Source organism: Coptis chinensis, chromosome 1, assembly GCF_015680905.1.
Source record: "Coptis chinensis isolate HL-2020 chromosome 1, ASM1568090v1, whole genome shotgun sequence".
Classification (NCBI taxonomy): Eukaryota; Viridiplantae; Streptophyta; class Magnoliopsida; order Ranunculales; family Ranunculaceae; genus Coptis; species Coptis chinensis.
The window spans coordinates 8,211,006-8,233,066 of NC_141456.1; the positions used below are offsets into that span (position 1 = coordinate 8,211,006).

The window sequence follows — 22,061 nt, forward strand, 5'->3', positions numbered from 1 at the left end:
CTGACTCCATCCTCCTGCTGGAGCAGCTCATCTTGCTCAAGATCCGTTCCACAAGTAATGTCAGCGAAGGGCTCATTCCCTTCTCTGCTTCCCTCTCTATATGGACCAGATGGGGTCCCTCTCATTGCCCCAGGTGTCTGTTATGTTCATGTTCCCCTTCAGCAATTTTCACATAATAAACATATTTTCTTTTCACAAAAGTGTTGTAGTTTTATATATTTATAAACAACTATTGTCCTCCACTCGGGACCCTCTTTACATTGCTCTGAACTTCAGTACATTTACTCGTAAAACCTTTTCAGCATTCTTACGTTCCAGGGCCTCGCTATTAGCTTTTCTTCCATTGTTTGAAGCTTATAGGTTCCCGACCCCCCTTCCTCCATCACGGTGTACGGTCCTTCCCAGTTTGGACCCAACATCCCGTCCTTTTCCTCCTTCGTGCTTGGCGTCACCCGGCGAAGCACCAGTTCCCCTATCTTCAACTTCCGCGGTCTGATCCGCTTGTTGTATTGCCACTGTAGTCTCCGATGGTACTCTTCCAGATGGATGCGGGCTGAATCTCTTCTCTCCTCTGCCAAATTCAAATCTCCAGCTAAAATGCGCCAGTTTGTTCCTTCTTCCACCGCTCTTGTTTTCCTGGTGGTCGCCACTAGTTCTGCGGGAATTACCGCCTCAATGCCGTACGCTAAGGCGAACGGGGTCTCTTTGGTGGTGGTCCTCGGGGTGGTTCTATAAGCCCATAGAACATGGTTCAGCTCGTCGGCCAACGCGCCCTTCCTATTTTCCAACTTCTTTTTCAGATTGTTTAATATCGTCTTGTTGGAAGATTCAGCCTGCCCGTTACCTTATGGGTTGTAGGGTGCGGAAAACCCTTGCTTCACCTTGTAGGCTTCAAGGAACGCTGCCACCTTTGCCCCTGTGAATTGTGTCCCATTGTCTGCAATGATGGCATATGGCAGCCAAACCGACATATAATATTCTCCCATAAAAACTTAATCACTTGAACCTCCTTTATCTGCTGCAATGGGACGGCTTCTATCCATTTTGTGAAGTAGTCCGTGGCTGCCAACATATACATTCTTTTGCCGCTAGCCATGGGCAGTGGCCCCAAGATGTCTAACGCCCACATGGCAAAAGGCCAAGGGCTGGAGACGTTATGCAAGGGTTCCGCAGGTGCAAATATCCACTGTGCAAATCTCTAACACTTGTCACACTTTTTGGCAAATTCGGCCGTATCCCATTTCATATGGGGCCAAAAGTAACCCTGTGTCAACAACCGATGTACCGTGGGTCTCCCCGCGGAGTGACTTCCACAGTTCCTTTCGTGCAATTCAGCCAACACCTCTAATGGTAATCGCGGCCCCAAACACTTCAGCAACGGTCCATTGAAGTTCTTCCTATACAGTTCCCCTTCCATCAGCACATATCTCCGAGACACTTGCTCCAACCTCCTTTTCTCGTTCCTATCCGTCACCAGTCCTCCTTCTAGAAAGCGTTTGATGGGCTCCATCCATCCACTCTCTTCTTCTGCAACCTGACACACCTCCATCATTTCCTCTGTGCTTGGCCTCCCTAATCTTCCTACTTTTATAGTCCTTTCCTTAGACCCCGGCATGGCGGACCACATAAGCCAGAGCGTCTGCGTGTCTATTCTCCCCCCACCCTAGGTGTATAAACTAAAGCTTTGTGAACTTGCTAGCTCTTTGATGCACCACTTGCAAGTATTTGGCCATTCTTGGACATCGGGCTAAACCCCCATTTGCCTGGCACACCACCAGGTTCGAATCTGAATATACTATCAAATCTTTCACTCCCAGGTCTTTCGCCATTCTCAATCCTGCTATAACGGCCTTGTACTCTGCTTCATTGCTGGATGCCGTGAACCCCAACTTCATGGTCAACTCTATCCGGTTATTGTCCGGCGTGACCAACACCACCCCTATACTGCTGCATGCGTCGGTAGCTGACCCATCCGCAAACACTCTCCACCCATTCCGCTTATCCCAAGGATCCAGCTGATCGGGCGTCCCGTCCTTGTCTGACTCCATGACCATCTCCTCTCCCCACGTTGGGTCCTTTGCTGGGAATTCTGCCAAGAACTCTGCGACGACTTGTGCTTTCTCTGTTGTCCTAATCTGATAATGTATCTCGCAAGAACTAAGCATCACTGCCCATTTCAACATTCGGCCCGAGTTCTCCGCCCTTAACGGTTGTTTAAGTGGCAGGTTGGTCACCACCACTATCGAATGGGACTCAAAGTATGGTTTTAACTTCATGGTGGAAAAGATCAAGGCCAAGGCATATTTCTCCATTCTGCTATACCGCGTCTCTGCGTCCAACAATGTCTTGCTTTGGAAATTCACCGGTCTCTCCACTCTATCCGCTAGTCTGACCAGAACAGAACTTACCACATACTCGGTGGCCCCTAGATACAAGTACAATTTCTCCCTTTGCTCTGGTCGCGAAAGTAATGGGGCTTTACCCAGATACCTCTTCAGCTCTTGAAATGCCTCCTCGCATTCCAGCATCCATACGAAGTCCGGCGTGCTTCTCAACAACCGGTATAACGGTCTACACTTGTCCGACAATTTGGAAATGAATTTGTTCAATGCCGCGATCCTCCCAGCGAGACGTTGAACCTCTGTGACGTTCTGTGGCGACGACATCTCTACCAGTGCTCTTATCTGTTCTGGATTAGCTTCTATTCCCTTATGAGTAACGATGTAGCCCAAAAACTTCCCGGTAGTCACCCCAAATGTGCATTTCTCTGGATTCAGCTTTAGATTGTATTTCCGCAGTATCCCGAATGTTTCCCTCAATCCGTCTAAATGCTCCTTCTCCGACATGCTCTTCTCTACCATGCCTTCGATGTATATTTCCATCCCCCTCCTTATCTTGCTTTCGAACATTTTCTCCCCTAACCGCTGAAACGTGGCTCCGACATTTTTCAACCCAAACGGCATCCTTGTGTAGCAATATGTGCCGCCTTCTACCACAAATGTTGTTTTCTCCTGATCTGGCCTGTACATTGCAACCTGATTGTACCCCATCGACGCATCCATAAACGAGAATATTTTAAACCCTGTTGTCCTATCCACCAATTCATCCACCCGCGGCATGGGATAACTATCCTTCGGGCACTCGGCATTCACATCCGTGAAATCCACACACATCCGTACCTTGCCATACTTTTTTGGTACCGCCACCACATTGGATAACCAGTCCGTGAACTCTACCTCTCGTATTATTCCAGCTCCCTTCAACCGCGCCACTTCCTCGCGAATACCCTCTGCATCCTTCAGTCTTATGTTCCGCATCTTTTGCCTTACCGGCTTTGCCTCCTCTCTCATGTGTAACCGATGACCGGCTTTGCCTCCTCTCTCATGTGTAACCGATGACAGGCGAACTCAGGGTCCAACCCTGTAACCTCTTCAATGGTCCATGCAAACACGTCTTGATTTTCTGATAAGAACTGGATTAATTCCCTCTTCCATTCACTCGTCAAGCTGGCCCCTATCACGGTAAACCTCTCCTCCTCTCCTCCCACATTTATCACTTCAATCTCATCCAGCGTCTTCGGACCTGCTGCCGCCTCCCCCTTCTCTTCAACCGCGGCGTTCTGTAATTGCTATGCCTGCCTCTTCCTTGGATTGGAATCCTCCTAGTTCGGCCCTCAGATAAACCGTTTAACTGTTCCCCTATGACTGTTCTTGGTCGTCACTTGGTCTCCCCGAACTTCACACATACCCGTGGGAGTAGGAAACTGTATCACTTGATAGTAAGTTGATGGGATGGCCTTCATCTCATGAATCCACCGCCTTCCTAGAATAGCATTGTACTGGGAAGACGAGTCCACCACCATGAATCGCACGAACACCGTCACGGGGCCCGTCGTTACTGGTAATAAGAGCTCTCACATTGGCTCAGTCATGCTCCCATTGAATCCATATAAGTTAGTCTGCGGCGGCCTCAACTGTCTATGATCAATCCCCATCTCTTCCAACACCCCTTTGAACAACAGGTCCACGGCACTGCCACAATCGACCATTACCCGTTTCACCATATAATTGCCCATCGCCACCGTGATGACCAATGCGTCTTCATGGGGCGCCCACCGCCCGAAATATGCACTGCTAAAGACGATCCTATCTCTGTCCTCTGCTTTCCCCGCCCTTGCCCGCGATCTATCAGCCCTTTTGTTAATCTGCTGAATGCTCGCAGTTCTTCGCACTCTATCCCTGTGGGCATTATGGCTTAACACTTCTCCACGGAAGATCACGTTAATGGTTCCAAGGATTCGATCTTGTCGCGGTACCACCTCCCCGCTTTGTCTTCCCCTTATAAACTCTCTTATCCTTCCCTTTTCTACCAAACGTTGAACCATCCAGTTTAATGCGTAACAGTCGTTGGTCTCATGATTGTGTATCTGATGATAAGCGCAGAAAGGTTTACCAGGCAACTCCCCGGTGTGTTCCGCGGCCCCTCATATCCCTGCATGTTCTTTATCAACGGTAGTATTGTAGGAACCGTTATTTCAGAATGACTATTTCTACAAACTGTGAACACCACGCGCAGCGGAATTAATGCGTGTCCACGATTTGTGATTAGAAAACATACCTTTAAGAATCGGTTTTGATAACTCTGAGAATCCAAGCTTTATGAAATCCAAAATCAACCTCTTGATCTTCTGTTGTATTCCTTTAGAATAGATTGGACGTTGTGTGGACAACGATCTACCAACCCCCTTCTTTCTCTCAAGATCAGAAACGAATTCAGATCTACTTTTCTTGCCTCTTTTTCAGAATAATGAATAGTGAATAGGTTAATTTCGGCCAGAGAGAAAGAGTATTCTATTTATAGGCTATAACAGGGACCATGAGGAGAAATTAGGGTTGGGCCTCCTAACGGGCTTGGGCTTCCCATGTTCGCCCAGAACATACGGCCCAAGTCCATCAACAAATGGCTTATTCCACTAAAGGCCATTGTTGCACTACCACCCTAATCCCAAATTGCGTGTCAGCGTTTATGGGCTCCATATTATATGCTCGTTGATCTCCCCGTGTTTAAGATATCGAATGTCCGTGTCCCGCAAGAAGTCGAGTTGATGATGTCCCCTTGAGGAGCTTAAAAAGATTGTCATGTAAACCCTGTAGGTGGATTTATTCCGACATGACAACTACATTAATCAACTTTTTATGTCCTTGAGTAGTACCACTCAACCTCATTGTCATGTCGGAATAAATCCACCTGCAGGGTTTACATGACAATCTTTTTAAGCTCCTCAAGGGGACATCATCAACTCGACTTCTTGCGGGACACGGATTCCTTCTATAATCAACAACACACCTTACATACAATGTCATTACCCAATCCATCGAGTTTGTTGATTCACAAATGAATCTCACTCATTGATGATTTAAAGCAATGTACAATGCATGTAAGTGCCTGTTATTATATCCGGATTAGGAGGACAATCATCCATAATAACAGAAGCGTTTGTTCTCTTATACAGTCAGTATAAGGAGAAACAACCTCACTTGGTCCTGTTCAATACACACAAAGTGTACTAGTGTAATCCTATAGTCAAGATAGACTAATATCAGATTATACTACAACCGTACTAATGGTTTGTCCAAATTCATCTAGGTTGTGAACGATTACTTATACTTTATAAGGTACTGATGATATGATCTTCTGTGTGTTCACACCATATCATCTATAACATAAAGTATTAGACACATGCATATAACTAATAACATATATAATATGCATAACATTTGCCCATATGATTCTCATTCAAAATATAAAGAATTAGAGTTAATACAAAAGTAATGTTTTTAGTATATAACCCTATCAAGTATTTCGCTCAAGGACCTATTCAGCGGCATAACTTCTACCTCACGGTATGGTTTCCTCTCTCTGTTCTCCCTTCTAATCCCCTCGCGGTTTCTTTCGGCCCTTGGGGGGTACCCGCGGTATCCTTCCCTTCCTTTCTCGGTCGCTTCCCCTTTCCTAGGTTCCCTGTCTTTCTCCAAGGACAACACTGCCTTACCGGATCTCTTGGATTCCTTCTGCATACTATCCTCATATCGGATGTATTTCTCTACCCGCGGATACAGCTCATGCAATGTTGCAATCTCGTTCTTCGCCACCGACTGGTGTACTCCTGTCCCTGGCCGTAGTCCCCTTTCAAATGCAATCACAGCGGTCCTTTCATCTAGGTTTTCAACCTTTAAAGTCTCAGCTTTGAACCGACACAGGAATTCCTTCACAGACTCGGTGGATCTTTGTCGAACATTGAATAATGCCGCGATATCCACAACCCGCTTTTTCTAATGAATGAAATGATCTATAAACGCCTGTTCTAGTTCTTGAAAGCTCCTTATACTTCCCGCTGGTAACCGATAATACCAGTCCGATGGCCCCCCTTTCAGGCTAGCCTGGAACATCATACACCGCAACCCGTCATATCTAGACTCTTGCCAGAGTGGGATTTGCTATCGGAAATGGAGGATGTGGTCTGCTGGGTCACCTTTTCCGTCGTACCTCTCGAATCTAGGCTGATTGAAACGCTTTGGGACTTCCGATGCCCAAATACTATCCGCCAATGGGTTGCGGCTCAGCCCCGCTATCACCTGACTAGCTGCTCCCCTGCGACCCTTCGTCAGCTGCCTGTTAGCCTGTCGTTGTTTATCATTTCTTGCACCTGCTCCATCGTCAAACCGGTTACCGGATTTTCCACCAGATTCGACTCGTTGTTTTCTTCCTCTTCCGTATCCTCGTCTGCCTCTTCTCCATCTCTTCTTCTTCCCTTTCCATTTCCCTTCTTAATTCCTCATTCTCCTCTCTTAACCTCCCTATCTTTTCTCTCATGAGCCGCGTCTCTTCCGCTTCCTGTTCCTCTCTTCTGTCACCTTCTTCTCCCACCACTTCCTCGGGCATCGGTTCTTGTGTAGCCACCTTCTTCGGTCTCCCTATTTGTTTCTTGGGTGCCATCTCTTTCTTGTTTCTTTTTCCACAGACAGCGCCAAATGTAAGAACCTAAACTAAGACAACAAAGAATTTAGCAAAGATTGAGTATTACAACAGTCGAGACTCAGTTCTCTCTACTATTTTCCTCCCACTTCTCACTCTTTTTCGCCTCCACTATTCTATCCACCTCCACTTCTTTATATACCCCTTCCTCCTTGATCTGGACCATCCATCCATTCCTCCATCTGATGGCCTTCCCTTTGTCGTACTTCGGCCACGCCTGCCCTTAGGGTTCCGCGACACGGTTCCGCTGCTCCCCAACCTACCCGCTTACCTTGCCTTGCTTTGCCTCGTCCTCTTTTACTTAGTCCTCTGGCATATAATGGGACACTACAGGTACCATACGTACACGCTTGGAAACAGTATATTTAAGTTTGTCACTAGCTCCCACGCATCCGGTAAGCCCAACATAGGAAATGAGGTAGGACGCGAGAAGAAAGTTAAGTCCATTTGCGTATGGGTCAAAGGGAGGTGTCAAAGCATGACCAACTGCTTCATCCATAACCTTTGCAAATGAACAAACGATTAAATCTAGCTGTGGCCTCGGAAATCCTGGAACCAATCTCCTAATAGCCCTGCACCACCACCAACAATAACCAGTATTACTGACATACTACACGAGCTTTTACCCAAGGGTGGGAAATGGGGAGGGGTTAAGTTGCCAGAGATGTCAGCGTCTGTCCTCAATCCAGTTCAGTCCCCAGGTATGAGAGATTTAAATATAACAGTAAATAAATATAGGGTATGTACCTCAGGTGTCCAACTTCTTGGAAAGCAAACTGGAGCACGATATCCCTAGTGAACTTGTCCAAGTTCGCCTTTTTTTACCCCAATAGGGGGTGGTCCTCCACTGACTAAATAAGGAGCAACTCTATCTAGGCCATGTCCCAAAGCACCCCACAAGAAGAACTCGGCTTCCAGGTACTCCAAGTTTAGCGGGAACTCTACAAGGTCAATATCATTATCGGGGTTGCTATTATTATAATAAGATTGTGAGTAGATAGAACTTGGGAGAAGGAATAGGAGAATGGTTGTTAACAAGGAAGTTGATCTCACTGCCATGGTTGAGTTAGTAGCAGTGCACTAACTAAGAGTATTCACTCAGTACCACCAGGCACCAAGTACTAACTTATCAATCACTCACTTCACTTTGTTTTTAAGTAAATCTAGCATTCACGTCACTCAAGCTTGACTGTTGAGTTTTGGTTTAGTAAGTGTCAATTTATAGTGCGCAAGATATAAGAGTGAGGCCGTGAGAAAAGCAGAGAACACGACCTTTACATTGCAGCATGTAACTCATGGATCAATCACCACGTGGATAAGGGAAGGAAGGCAACACCATTTGTATTGCATGTAGAAATTCATTTATCGGATCTAGCACCACGTGGATGTGTTTGGAAAGAATCATCTCTAATAGTGTTCTTATTTCAATGAATTAGGCCGTCCAAATTGTCAATGCTGAATTGCTGATCCTGTACTTTAGGTAAAGAGAGTGAAATCAGAGGACTGAAGGAGTACATTGCTCTCACCTGTGATTTTGACTAAATGCATAAAGACACCATTACTGCCTCGGTGCCTTACTCGTATTGAGCTTAGGTTGTTTTATTTACTTGTATTGATCAAGGTGCGTCTTCATCTTTTTTGTTCTTACACTCTTATAACGTGGTATTTTTAAGTACTACTAGCTAGCATATAATGTGAACTGTGAAGTACTATTGTAGTTTGATCAAGCACCTGACACAAATCCAACGTCTTGAAATCTTCAAACCTCAAGCATTTTTGAATGCTTGATCTGAATGTCAAGATGGCTGGAATCACCAATCCCATGAAGAGGCATATCCATGTAGCATATTTGGATACAGAAATATTGAGTGATTTATGATTGTAGGATGCATAGCATAGTTGTTTTCTACTCTGAGAGTCTGAGCAATGAATCAGCTAATCCCGGGTGTCTATGGGCCTCTGAAACACACACCGGCTCATACAAAAAGCTAATCGAAAGTGTAGTTCATATTTAGCTGATTCCAGATCATCTAGCATTCTCTTAGACAGAGCCAATGAACTTGCCAACTTTATTTTCAATAGAATGAAACTTCTAAGCTGTGTTGGACAGGTTCTATTAGTTATTCTTCATCCTGATAACCAGCCAATGACTATGTAATTCAAACTTTTACCAATCCATTTTCAGTAGATTCAAAGAAGACTGCAATTTGATAAAAGTACAAGCTAAAATACAGAGCAATGATGACTGAAAATGGATTCAAAAAGTAATCAATGATAAAAGTTTGACTTACATGTGTTGCAACTAAAGTAGTATTTACAGTAGTTAAAGGGTGGAACTGCTTCAAAAAGTAATCAATGATAATTGATCTTATAAATGTTGCTGTACATGTATTAAACTGTCCATCCTCATTTAACCTTACATCTCAATCAAAACATGTATACATACAAAACCTAGAGGCAATACAGAATATGCAGCATCTGCTACGAGGATGGGAGGGATCTTTACAGGAAAATCTGGATACCTTTGTCAGTGGCAGTTAACTTCAGTATGGTACACCATTGTCAGTGGTCTTTTACTTTAGCATGGAATCGTGAAGGGTAATGCATACATATCAACTACAGGCAAGTAATTGGCCCGAGGCCACAGACTACAACTACGATGGCACGATGCCAATACAGAATATGCAGCATCTGCTACGATGATGGGAGGGATCTTTACAGGAGAATCCGGATACCTTTGTCAGTGGCAGTTAACTTCAGTATGGCACACCATTGTCAGTGGTCTTTTACTTCAGTATGGAATCGTGAAGGGTAATGCATACATATCAACTACAGGCAAGTAATTGGCCTGAGGCCACAGACTAGAGCTACGATGGCATGATGTGTCAGCGTTAAACTTAACTCTGTTTGCTTCACCCTTGTGCTGTTGATCTATCTCAAAAAGCCACCCCATATCCTCAAAATCAGTGTGCTCAAACTGTGATAGCGGTGGAACCCAACTCTTGATCAGTTCTTGAAATTGCACTTCTTGTTCCATTGAGTTGCTCTCAAATAAGCTATGTTCTGGAGCAGATTCAGAATCCTCCTGGTACCGGATCTCAGTCAATCCTGAAGTAGAAGACAACTCTTCTTGCCTATGAATGATTTCATCCTTCTTGTGAGTGGTGAAGTCGGTTGTTTCAAAATGGGAGGAAGGATGCTCCTTGTTAGGTTGTACTTCTAAACCATCTGTGCCACCTACATGCATTAAAAAACACATTTTAAAATAAGTAGCGGATCTATGTGATTAAGCTAAACGTAGAATTTCATCTAATGTGAATACTTATGTAAACACACTCACAGCAGAAATGTTTGACATCACATAACAGGTTCTGCAGCTTATTTTTCTTGTTGTTCCGACTGTTGTCAGACGATTCGTAGGCAATGTGATCATTTTGAGTCTGCTCATGCTCTTCAGTAATGTCACTTTTATCTGATTGATCTGTTTCATCTTCTCTCCTCTTTGGGTTATCTCCATTGTCATGATGTACCTTGCACATCTCATTTTGGAGAGTCTTCTCATGACTCCGTTGTCTCTTTCCAGTCCCCATACATTCCCTGGATTTCTCTTCCTTGTCCCTCTTCTTTGCTCTCTTCCTTTCCTTCTTCGCTTTCTCCCTTTCTCTCCTTGCCTTTTCTCTCTCTCTCTGGAACATAAACAGAAAATTGTTAATAATCATCTTTCTTGGCAAGTCAATGGCAATAACAAGTTTAACTAGAGAATACACATCATAGAATCAAACACAAACGAGAATTCTGGTAGTGATCAATTATTTCCCTTCTTGCTGCGATCTTTGTTACTTCACTCAATAAAGTTACAGTAACAGACCACATGTTTTCCATAAAGCACAACATTTTTCTCCACGAGTGGTTCGTCGTAATACAAATATATTTAGAGAATCAATACTAGTAGTAAGATATTACACATCAAACAGTAAGTATCACAGAACTTGATTGCTAGTGAAAAGGTTATAAGTAATCAAATATAAGCTCAACATTTTGTTTAAGGGAATTTCTTATTCCTTTCCTAGATGAAAAGAGCACAATCTACCACTTCATAGATGGCAAAAGCAGTAAGGTCTCCTCTCCTACTTCAACATTCTCCCTCTTTCTCTGGTTTTCCATAAAAAACTAACCTAGTTCTCCCTCTCTCTCCTAATTTATTTCTACAAGGTTTTTCTATTTTCGTTCTAACACCTGAATTCTCATTACATGAACTTGTAATCTAAAAACCATAAATTACTTTTCCCCTTAATCTAAGCAACTCAAATACAACAATATTTCACAAATACAGAACAAACAAATATAAGTAAGACATAAACCAAGAAAAGGTTGAATGGTTTTAAACTTTTAATAGAAAGTAAGGAACAACCTTAATCCATTCAACCAAGTCTTCACCACTGAGACCATTCTTCTCATACCCGGGCGGTGGGAATGGTAAACAACGGGACATTATTATTTTTGCTAATCACGATCAATCAATATTAATTTCTCCCAAGTTATGTTATTAGTGGATCACTATATGTTTTTAATTAATTCTGAGACTATGGTTTCTGTATTCGATGTTTTCTTTGGGAGGGGGTTTTGTTTGAACAAGGTGAAGACTGAAAATAAATAAGAGATAAATTTCAGGGAAACACGCGGAATGTTTGCTTTTGTGTCACGCAATGTAACATGTGATTCTCTGTTGTTACCATCTGAGCTATATATAAATATATTTTCTGAGTTGAACACGTGAATCTCAAGGAAATATATCCAACTGAAAATTAGGAGTTTCTTTGGTTGGGACAACTTAAAAGTATATATACTTGCCCAAAACGGAATTGTGTACTTACCTTTTTCAAGTGTGCAAGTGTGCAAACTCCAAACTTTAAAGTCTAGAAAAATACAGATTAAAGAGGGTGATCTTGGACACACCCATCAAAATATTCTCATATCTCATAACTAATATAAATTTTTGCCATATTCCAATGATTATTTAAATCTAATAATATCTCCCGTATATTTTTGGAGTATTTCTCATAAGAGCAAAAGGATTAAAAAAAAAAAAAAAACAACATAACAACACGTCTATTATGTATTTTTTTTTTCCCTGTGAGGCTGTGAAAGTTTCTTTTTGCATTCTTTTTCATCCTTTGCTGTATTTTCTATCCAATGAAAAACAAAAATGAAAAAAAAAAAAAAAAAAACCCCTTCGAGCCTTGCAAAAAAGAATTGGGTATGTTGTATGAATTGTAGTCATTTTGGTGAATGGTGAATGGTTGTTTGAAGGTGGGCTTATGTTATTTTTCCCTTTAATTTTCTTCGTTTACAATAATTTATCAGTCTCACGATTTCAGCCTTTTATGTTTCAATTTGTATGATGAACCACAGGCCCATACTTGTTCTGCCTCCAACCGACGTTCAAGTCATTGACTGTAAGCAATCTGAAGCTGAGCGGGACTTCTATGAGGCCCTCTTCAAGAGATCCAAGGTGAGTGTCCAATTTACATTGTTTAATTCTAGTTTTAGATTTCTTTGCTGTTTGCAACCAGTCAGATGTGTCCAGCCTGTTAAAGTTAAGCTTACTAACCATTTGACACGGAACAGGTTCAATTTGATCAGAAGAATAGGGAGTATGTTTTGAAGGAGTTCAGTGATAGCAAAGAGAAGATGGTAATGCTCCTATCTCTGTTTTAGCATTTATTATTCTCATAAAGAATTTTTCGGTAGATATTCAATATTTTATTTAAATTTTTTTGTTTCAGGTCTTATTGATGTCACTGAAGGCGGGTGGTGTCAGCTTGAATTTGACTGCAGCCTCTAATGTCTTTCTAATGGTAAATTGTAAAATATGCATTCAGTCTTCCCATTTTATTTTGCATCTATAATCGTCATTAGAATTTTTGCTTTTTATTTCAATTTTATTTTAATTTCCCATGTTTATCTGGGTTTCTATATCCTTTTCCTGAAATAGGATCCAAGGTGGAATCCTGCTGTAGAGGAACAAGCCATTATGCGAATCCATCGTATTGGACAGAAGCGAGTTGTTCATGTCAGAAGATTCATTGTCAAGGTAACATTTCTGGTTCTCAATATCTTACATTTCTACGTCTCTGTGTTAGTCATGCAACTAAACTTGATCGAAAAAAAAATGCAAGTAAACTATCACCAATTACACACGGAATACTAGTCATGTTCCCTACCTCCCAAAAGTTATGTTTTAATTTTTGAGGCAAAATCTAATAGATGTCATGCATACTCATGGGATGCAGGACACGGTGGAAGAGCGCATGCAAGAAGTTCAGGCAAGGAAAGAGAGAATGATAGCAGGAGCTCTAACTGACGGAGAAGTTCGATCAGTTAGGATTGAAGAGCTAAAAATGCTCTTTAGATGATTGTTCAATAATTATACCTTTTTGGCTTTTTGAGAGAATTAGAAGTGAAACAGCTACAACAAGAAATAGTTTCTTAAAGTATATATGGTCCTTGGAGTTGAGTAGAGGACAATCCTTTTGTAAATTTTGTGTTACCTAATGCTCATTTTTGTGATTTTGAGTGTTGGCTTCGTTTTTCTTTTTCTTTTTTTGGATAATTACTAGTTCAGTATTGTCTTCTATATATTATTCTTAAACATGGCTCAATTTAGTAGACTAGAACATCGTTGGTAGAGTCAGTGATCCTGCAGTCTTGCTGTACAAAGGGCGCCTTTAAGCCAAAATGATCCTGAGATAACTGATATGGTATCGAAGCGCTTGGAAGTCGCTTGATTCCCTGAACGCATCAGTTGGATTCTATTACATAGCATAATTTCCGGACCTTGACAGTAAACATTTGATCACGGCCTGTAAAAGAGTGCGGCCATGTTCACAAAAGCAATAAGTTAGATTGTAACAAAACTCATATCACTATCCACATATCCTATCCTAAATGACTCTTGGGTATAAATTCACAGCTCCATCCAAGAAAACAGCAAGGAATGAACGTGTATTCGTAACCTTGTAGGTAACCAAGCAAGCGGCTAAGAAGCAGATGACTACAGTATATTCAACTTAATAATGTAAAATGTAGATGTTTTGTCATTCTTATTGGTTTTCAGTTTTCAGTCTATGATACATCCGTTAGAAGTCAAAGACCAATCTAAAAATTCTAACCAATTAGTCTTTGTCAGCTGTTTTTAATTTTTTTTTGTTTTTGGTAACCAGCTGTTTTTCGTTTAGATAGGAATAGAAAGTTAGTTTGAAGTTTGAACATTAACAACTTGACGGAATTCAGTTGATTAAATTAGAATAGACCTTCACATTTTGTTTGGTGTTGTATCTGTTCATTATAGTAATCCAAAGTATAATAGTCATCTGTGTTCTCCCATTCGTCAAAATTTGATTTTGAATTTTTTACTTCATCCTCATTCAGTTGGTATTCATCCTCATTATTTTGGTATGATTGATTTAAATTAAAAGTGGGTGTTTACATGTTTATTGATGAGATAAAAGAATAAGAGGTTATTGGAGAAGAAGAAAGGGGAAAAAAAATCACAATGACTTATTGTAGTCAATAAATATCTTGGGCACGCCTAATAAAAAAGAAGGGTATTAATTTAAGAAGTTAAATGTGTCCAAAATCATTTTATTTATTTATTTTAAAGTTGAGGTATGGGAGTGTTTTGTTGGGTATGTCCAAAATCACCTTTTCTAATTTGTATTTTTTTTTTCAAAAAATAAAAAATATGCTGACGTGTACAACTATAACTCATACTCACACACTTCTCGCCTGATAGCATTAGGTCTTCCCTAAAGAAGGCGAAAAAACGTGACCATTAGAGTGAAAATGTTTCTTTACGTGAATGGAAGAAGATCAGGTAGTCAATAAGTTCACTCTGCATTCCATTAGTTGATTTTGGTTACCTCCTCCTATCCAAAAAAAAAGGATTTTGGTTTCCTCCCGTCCGGACTACTCATTTTTCTTGCTTGAATAGAAAGCATATGGGGAGTCTATCAACTTGAACAGCTGACGCTCCTACAGGCTTACTCGACATGACGACCAGCAAATCTGATCACTGCAGAATAGGAGTACTTAGTTGCTTGCGGCTCTCTTTCCTTTCAATGGTCCTATACAGGTTTCAACGCTTTATGATAAGCGAGAACTGTATCAAAGAGAAATACTAAATAATCTAGATTGCAAAAAATGGAAGATATTTTATATAATATATTGAGCCAGTTGGGTTGACAGCTTAAATGAGTAATTACAATTGTTACTCCAGGTGATAGGAAAAAACACAAAAACAATCAAAGAAGAGAGGGGTAAAGAATGTACAGTTGCAGAAGTATGTACAACAATTGTAAAGAATGTACAGTTGCAGAAGTATGTACAACAATTGCACAGGCTATGCAATATATAAGTAGTGGGTTAATCAAGCATCGTCCGCATCACTAGCCACAACACGAGTTTCATTAGCAACCCAGTAGTTCCTCCCATCAGAACCTGAGATCTTAAACCTGCTAAAAAATATACGCTCAACTCAGATGAGTGTGCGCGTGTGAGTTATAGTGTGTGCCAGTGAGAAGTGTATTGATGTTCTTTGGGGAAGACCTATTGCTATCATGTGAGAAGTGTGTGCGTGTGAGTTATAATTGTACACGTCACCATATTTTTTATTTTTCAAAAAAAAAAACAAATTAGAAACAGTGTTAGAGAAATTTGATAGAAGTTCCTAAATTGCAAAAAGCAAACAGTTTGGTCCCCAAATTGTCAAGAAAAAATGTTTGGTCCCCAAACTGTCAAAAGGTGTAAAGTTTGATACCCATTTTAGTTGTTTTGAAAATAGTAGCATAAAAACTCTTTACTACGTGATATTTAATCGAGTTGTGTGGTGTGGTGTATTCTCTTCTATGTTGTAAGTTTGCCGTGATCGTATTTGCGTATCTGCGTTCTCTTATTACCTTAGAGTTCCAACGGTGCCGTGATCGTATTCTTTACTACGTGATCTTTAATCGACACTACACCAGAATTGTGGAATTAGGACGACCTATTGAGACAAGTATTCCTATCTTAATTTTAAGACGGGCTTTTGAGTCCCAAACATGAGGAAACCCGTCGCGCGGCCTTAGCCCAAAAAATAGACGACAACTTCTTTTGTCCTTAATCGAGGATGGGCAAAAGTGTATCTAATTTTCTTTGAAGCCGTCGCCACTCAATTGAACCCTAGTTGCCTCAAAACTAAATTTTTGCCTTCTTCGTCCGTCCAGCCTCCAGAAACCCTCTTGCTAATTTTTTTTCCTGAAACTTCTTCGACCCATCAATGATTTATCCATCGACGAAAGTATTCAATCAACACCAGCCGTAGTCTTCCTCCTTATCTATTCCTCTCTTGGATCAGTGTACTTCATCTCCTTCCTATAAGGCTTCAAGGTACGATTTTTCTTTCCTTTTGATTGGAGACTCTCTATTTAGTAGTTAATAGCATTTGGATTGATTTTTCCTTTTTAATTTTTGTTTGTTTGTGGATTAGGGTTCAAAAAATTGGTTGACTAGGGCTGAGAAATTGATTTTCGTGTTGGGGCTGACCTGAAAATCCTTGAATGTGTTGGCGATTTAAAAAATTTCTTTTCCTCCGCTTCGCTTAAGTCCGTGATTGTTTAAGATTAAGATGAACACAAATATGGACGGAGACACCGAAAGTGTTGTATATAATAGTGATTGATGTTGACAATGAAGAAAATAAGAATGACTCCTTCGGTATACCAAGTCTGTCTTGCAGAGTAGTTTGCAACTCATGGGTTGCAAAGCCCGTCACACTTTCAAGGTATTATTACATTACTCCTTCCCCCATTTCTTCGTTTCTATATATATATATATATGGTAAATCATATTCTCTTCTTTACATATTAGTCAGAGAGTCTTTGACGTCTTGAGAAGAGATCATTTTGGCATTTTTTATAAAGAAAAACTTGACAAATCTTCTCCAGAAGATAACAGTATAACTTTTGAGTTGTACAAAAGACGCACAACTGTTGTTGTTAGAAGAGAGCTCTTTTTGGATGTTGTTTGCGATGCTCTCTCTGGATATAAGTATGTCAGTCCCAGTCAGAGGGCTGATTTGGTTTTGGCATGCAGGTATATCATTAACTTTATGCAGAAAATTCCAAGGTTAGCTAAACCCTCATTTTGTGTTTTGGTCTGTTACAAGTTTTAAGAATTCAAATACTTATTAAGTAATAGGATGTGATTCAATTGATGAAATTATGCGATTTGTGCTGGATTTCTCAAGGTATCTTTTTTTAATAATTCTCATTTCATTCCATTTAAGGGTGAACGGTTTGATATTTGTGTGCATCTTGGAAAGTATGTATAATTAACTTTACAAGCATGGGGGGATGATTAAGATATATGTGGCTACTGCTAGTGTTTAAAAGATGGAATAATGACTAATCCATGTCTAGATTGTTGAATTGTGCTACTTCTATATTCGTACTTCAACTGCCACGTGTGTTTGGTTGTATATCTCTAGAATCTTTTACCTGTACATATTGATCTGTGTTACTTAGTTTCACACAGGGAATTTCATTTCATTAGTACTTTGTATGTTGGCCGGCTTTTGCTTGGTCTTGGCATTGGATTCTCAAATCAGGTGTTGGATTGTTTCTTAGATATTTGTATGTTGTTGTGTTTTATTCTCGACCTTAAATTTTATTGTTTCATTTCATTTGGGATCTTGATATTTGTAGAATTTTTTTAGGTGCTGGTTTTTTGTTTGTTTGTTTCCATTTCCCATTAGTGTAATACTCTTCATTATTACTTTATTTAATTTTGTTCTTTTGTCCTTTCTTTTAATTTTCAGTTTTACATCGGGGTTTCCAATGCTAAAATAAGTTTACAAAATATTACATCTTAATACTAAGGATACTAAGGATACATCTTAATTTTAAGTTTAAAATCGGTTCATTGATACCAAGGATTTGCTTAATAATACGTTGTACAGCATGATATGCTCCTAGAAGCACCTTTTTTTATTATATTTTATTTTACTTACTTTTTGGTTGAGTATCCCGAGATCATACGCCTCAAATTATTGTAATAGTCAGTGGGTGAGAGTTCAGATTGGGCTCATACTGGAGAAGTTGATATTGATACTCATGTCCATTGACCTTGCCAGCTTACCAACGATGCACGCGTTAATGGTGTTGCCCCGGTACATCTTATAACACTTTAAAGAGCGATCCTTTCAACCCCAACACATACTTTATGGAGTTGTTTGTTTTTCACTCTGCACCGGTGATAGATTGTCGTTTAGTTAGATTGTTTTCATTTTATATTCTTAGTCCGGTGTTTTAAGGAATATGAAGAGGATTATATCCGTGTCCTACTAGAGGGTAAGTTTACCACCTCTGGCCTCTCCATGCACACCGCCAAGTACCCATTATTGCCTAGGAAGAATAACTAGAGATATTAAGAAGTGATGGCACTATCAATTTTCTCTTTTTTTTTTTTCTCTATGTCAAAACAGACTTTCAAAGCTAGGGTCGTTGGTGATCTGTTAGGCCAAATTACAAAATCGGATAGTAATGAACATCTTCTATAAAACATAGAAAACATAGAAAGTTCTTATTTTGCATTTCGAAACAAAGTTCTTGAGATTATAAAGTAATATTTGTGCCCACGATTTACCTTTTTGTCCTTACTCAGTTTTTGGTTTGTTTTTGAAGAAATATTGTAGAACTACCGATGGTTAATATTGCATGGCGATATGATATATCCGGCTGCTTGGTTAATATTGACCGGGGTTCTTATTTCCAAGAAGGGGGCCGAAGTGAAGATGGAAATGAGTGTAGAGAGAGCTTACAGAGGTCAATTGAAACCTTGGGTGACCGGATCGGAAGGAAGTAAATACAAGCAAGACCCGTGTCTTCTATCGCATATATTCTCCTCGCTCATTTCAGGTCTGTTGTTAAATAGCTTATCTGTACAATCGTATCCACCCTCTTCAGTGATTCTTATTCACATTTGGTTTTTCTGTCTCTTCGTTGCATATTACCAAAACTCCATATTTCCGAATCGATCTAATAAGTCCCAATGATCTAATAATATGCACCGTAGGTGGTGATTGGAATATTGGAGGGACTGTCACTTGGAGACACCGCCAGAGTTAGAGTTAAAGTCGGTTCCATCGGTACATGGACGATCGCAAAATTAGTTAGTGATTCACTATCGAGCACTTAAGTAAGATACACATGACTAAAATGGATGTTTTGAATGTGACTGAGATGACAATGTGGAGGAAAGATGGCCATGCATCATTGTATTATCGTGGTCCTAAGATTGGCCCCCCGCCTCTTCCGCGAGCGGGATTGTATTATCATTATCATTACCTGTTCTAGCATGTCTTATCATTTCTGAATTCCTTTAAAACAAAGTTTTCTCTATTCTAGCATGTCTTATCATTTCTGTCACTTGTGGATAAGGATTACTCTGAGCCGGACGTGGTGGAGGAAATATATGAGGAATCTGCTATGCTTTGTGAAGCAAAGAAAGAAGCCATGGAGGGGAAAAGACCATCACGCGGGTAATGATACTTTTTTTTTTCTTTTACTCCATCGAGTTCAAAACCGCGTGATAACAATGCCCCTATCACCTGAATAATTGGTTTATTTTTTTCATTTTCATATGGTATTTGGTTATCTAATGGGCAAAATCCCTAGTAAGAGGGTGGTAATTCTGTTCCACATTTGGTATTTCTCCTATCTACCTTGATTTTCTGGCAATCCATTTCCAAAAGGTGAGCACAGACTAGTGAGGCATAGTACATCTGCCTCACTGTGCCATATATGATATTTTAGTTTGAAAGCTTTATTAGGTTATAAAGTAGAAACAAAAGTAGTTGGTATGAGGTGATTACTTTGTTCCATAGTCTGGATATCTCTTAAGAAGAGGTCTTGTTTTCTGGCTTTTGATTGTTTTTGAGCATCACAGGTCCGTATGGTCACTGATAAATTGACAAATAAGCCAAGAGGATATGCTTTCATCGAGTACGCACATACATGGGATATGAAATGTGTGTAAACAATATGCTTTTAAACCTTCCATTTTGTTTTCCTATCACTGACGCTAGAGTCAATTTAAGTGAAATCGTATTGATTTGATTATAGTTATGTGAGGATATTTGTGACATTGATTAGGTACTTTTTTGTACACATCTCACTCTGTTTATAGAAAATGAAGGTTCGAGTTTTAATTATCCGCAAGCAATATCTAAAGTAATGTTTCTAATTTTTTTGAATTGGGGTTTAGTTAATTTTGCTTATCTTGTTTCGTGCATGTTAGAATTTCAAAGATATGATTGTTTGATTTTAGTTATTTGTGAAATAAGACTTGTTTGAATGTTATGATTTTGATGTTTAAAGACCGTTATCTAGACTATGAGTAAACAATAATTAGGGAAATTAATATGGAAGGCAAGCACATAAATTAATAAGGGACTGATTGTTCTAACCGATCAAATTAAAGTCATTTTTCGTATCTCGGTATATTCGAATTTAGATTTATCAAGGGGCTAGTCTATTTATTATTTTATAAGGTTATGATGCACGTTAAGGTGTAATGTAGCTATGTGTGTGGTATTGAACGGAAGAAGACCATTTTACTTCATGCTTAGAATTGTCTAAGAATATGTATTCTAGCTTTTCGTTGTTTCTTCAAATGTGATGAACTTCGGCAGGTGCCCTTAGATAACATTTTTTGTTCATTAAATATATCATATTTTTAGATCCTTGAATCAAGTTATATCTTATTAAAAGAACTTTTGTCGTTGTAGGTTCTTTATATGCTACACAAGGGCTTATTGAGAATATGGTGCAAGTAATGGAAAGCTAAAGACTATAGTTTGTTATGAGGTTTAGTTAACAACTTTTTGAGTTTTTTTTTTGTATTTGTTTATTTAAATTGTTGATTGAATGAGCCACTTAGCAAGTAATGCTATTTATAAAATGGAGTTAAACTATGTTCACTACAACATAACATGTTTTTAGCAGCGCCATACCCCATCGCTAAAGGTGCCTTTGAGCGTGGCAAAAGATCTGTCGCAACGCACCAGATGGCGTTGCAAAGGCATGGCTAAAAAGTGCGTCTCAAATACTCAAATGCAACGCCAAAAGTGGCGTGCCAAATTGTCACACCCCGAATTTCGACAGAATTCGGAAAAAACATTATTTGTTCCCGACTCTTCGATTTCCGAGGTGTGACGCACTCTCCACTCCCAAAAACCCATAAACAGTTTAATATATGCGGATAATTAAAACCAATAAAAATTTTAACTTAAACAAAGTCCTCTTCATTATAAAACAATTTACAAATGAAAATGCAAATAATATTATCTCAACTGAAAATCTATATCACCTTAAGGGAAAACAAAACACAACCTGAGATGCAATGCTAACGCAAACCACAAGCAGCAACCACTCTTCTTCAACACTAAACCTGTCAAAACTTATCAACTATGTTCATTGAATGAACACACCCGATAAGCAAACATGCAAATCGGGTCAGCATTATAAAAATGCTGGTGTGAGTAGCCCTAAAAACAACATATACTTATACAAATATATACATAATCCATACGGCAGTTAGTTCCTCCACCGAGGCGCCTTAACTTTCAACGACTAATACAACATCCTTAAATTCAATAACTAAGGCAGGTAGTTCCTCCACTGAGGCGCCTTAACTTCCCCCTAACCACACAACAAACTATACTCATAATAAATAAGGCATGTAGTTCCTCCATCGAGGCGCCTTAGGTTCTAACTAAACTATAACCAGCCAAGCATATACAATCATCTATATAAAGATACGTCATTAACCAACATATTACCATAATTAGATTATTTTAGACTTTCTTTGCGTGTCCCTAAAATCACGTCGTATCTATGTCTTACCTAGTTTCCCCTGGCTACCACAATCGCGAAACCCAACGCCCGAACATGTGTACATCCACATGCCTCCCTTTACATAATGAGCCA

General features: G+C 39.9%; 2 protein-coding genes across 2 annotated transcripts; one reads left to right on the plus strand and one right to left on the minus strand.

The window, feature by feature from the left end:
• Window positions 1–8,486: 8,486 nt before the first annotated feature.
• LOC147521857 (uncharacterized) lies at window positions 8,487–11,722 on the minus strand. Its single transcript, XM_086588989.1, has 3 exons — window positions 11,447–11,722; window positions 10,376–10,721; window positions 8,487–10,272 (listed from the first exon to the last, which is right to left on the minus strand). The coding sequence occupies exons 1-3, from the start codon at window positions 11,525–11,527 to the stop codon at window positions 9,827–9,829; spliced, it is 873 nt and encodes a 290-aa protein (XP_086445115.1). The 5' UTR covers window positions 11,528–11,722; the 3' UTR covers window positions 8,487–9,826.
• A 604-nt stretch (window positions 11,723–12,326) lies between these two features.
• On the plus strand, window positions 12,327–13,605 carry LOC147521858 (DNA repair protein RAD5B-like). The gene is made up of 6 exons (XM_086588998.1): window positions 12,327–12,345; window positions 12,414–12,547; window positions 12,664–12,729; window positions 12,822–12,893; window positions 13,031–13,129; window positions 13,329–13,605. The coding sequence occupies exons 2-6, from the start codon at window positions 12,434–12,436 to the stop codon at window positions 13,449–13,451; spliced, it is 474 nt and encodes a 157-aa protein (XP_086445124.1). The 5' UTR covers window positions 12,327–12,345; window positions 12,414–12,433; the 3' UTR covers window positions 13,452–13,605.
• The last annotated feature ends 8,456 nt before the right edge of the window (window positions 13,606–22,061 follow it).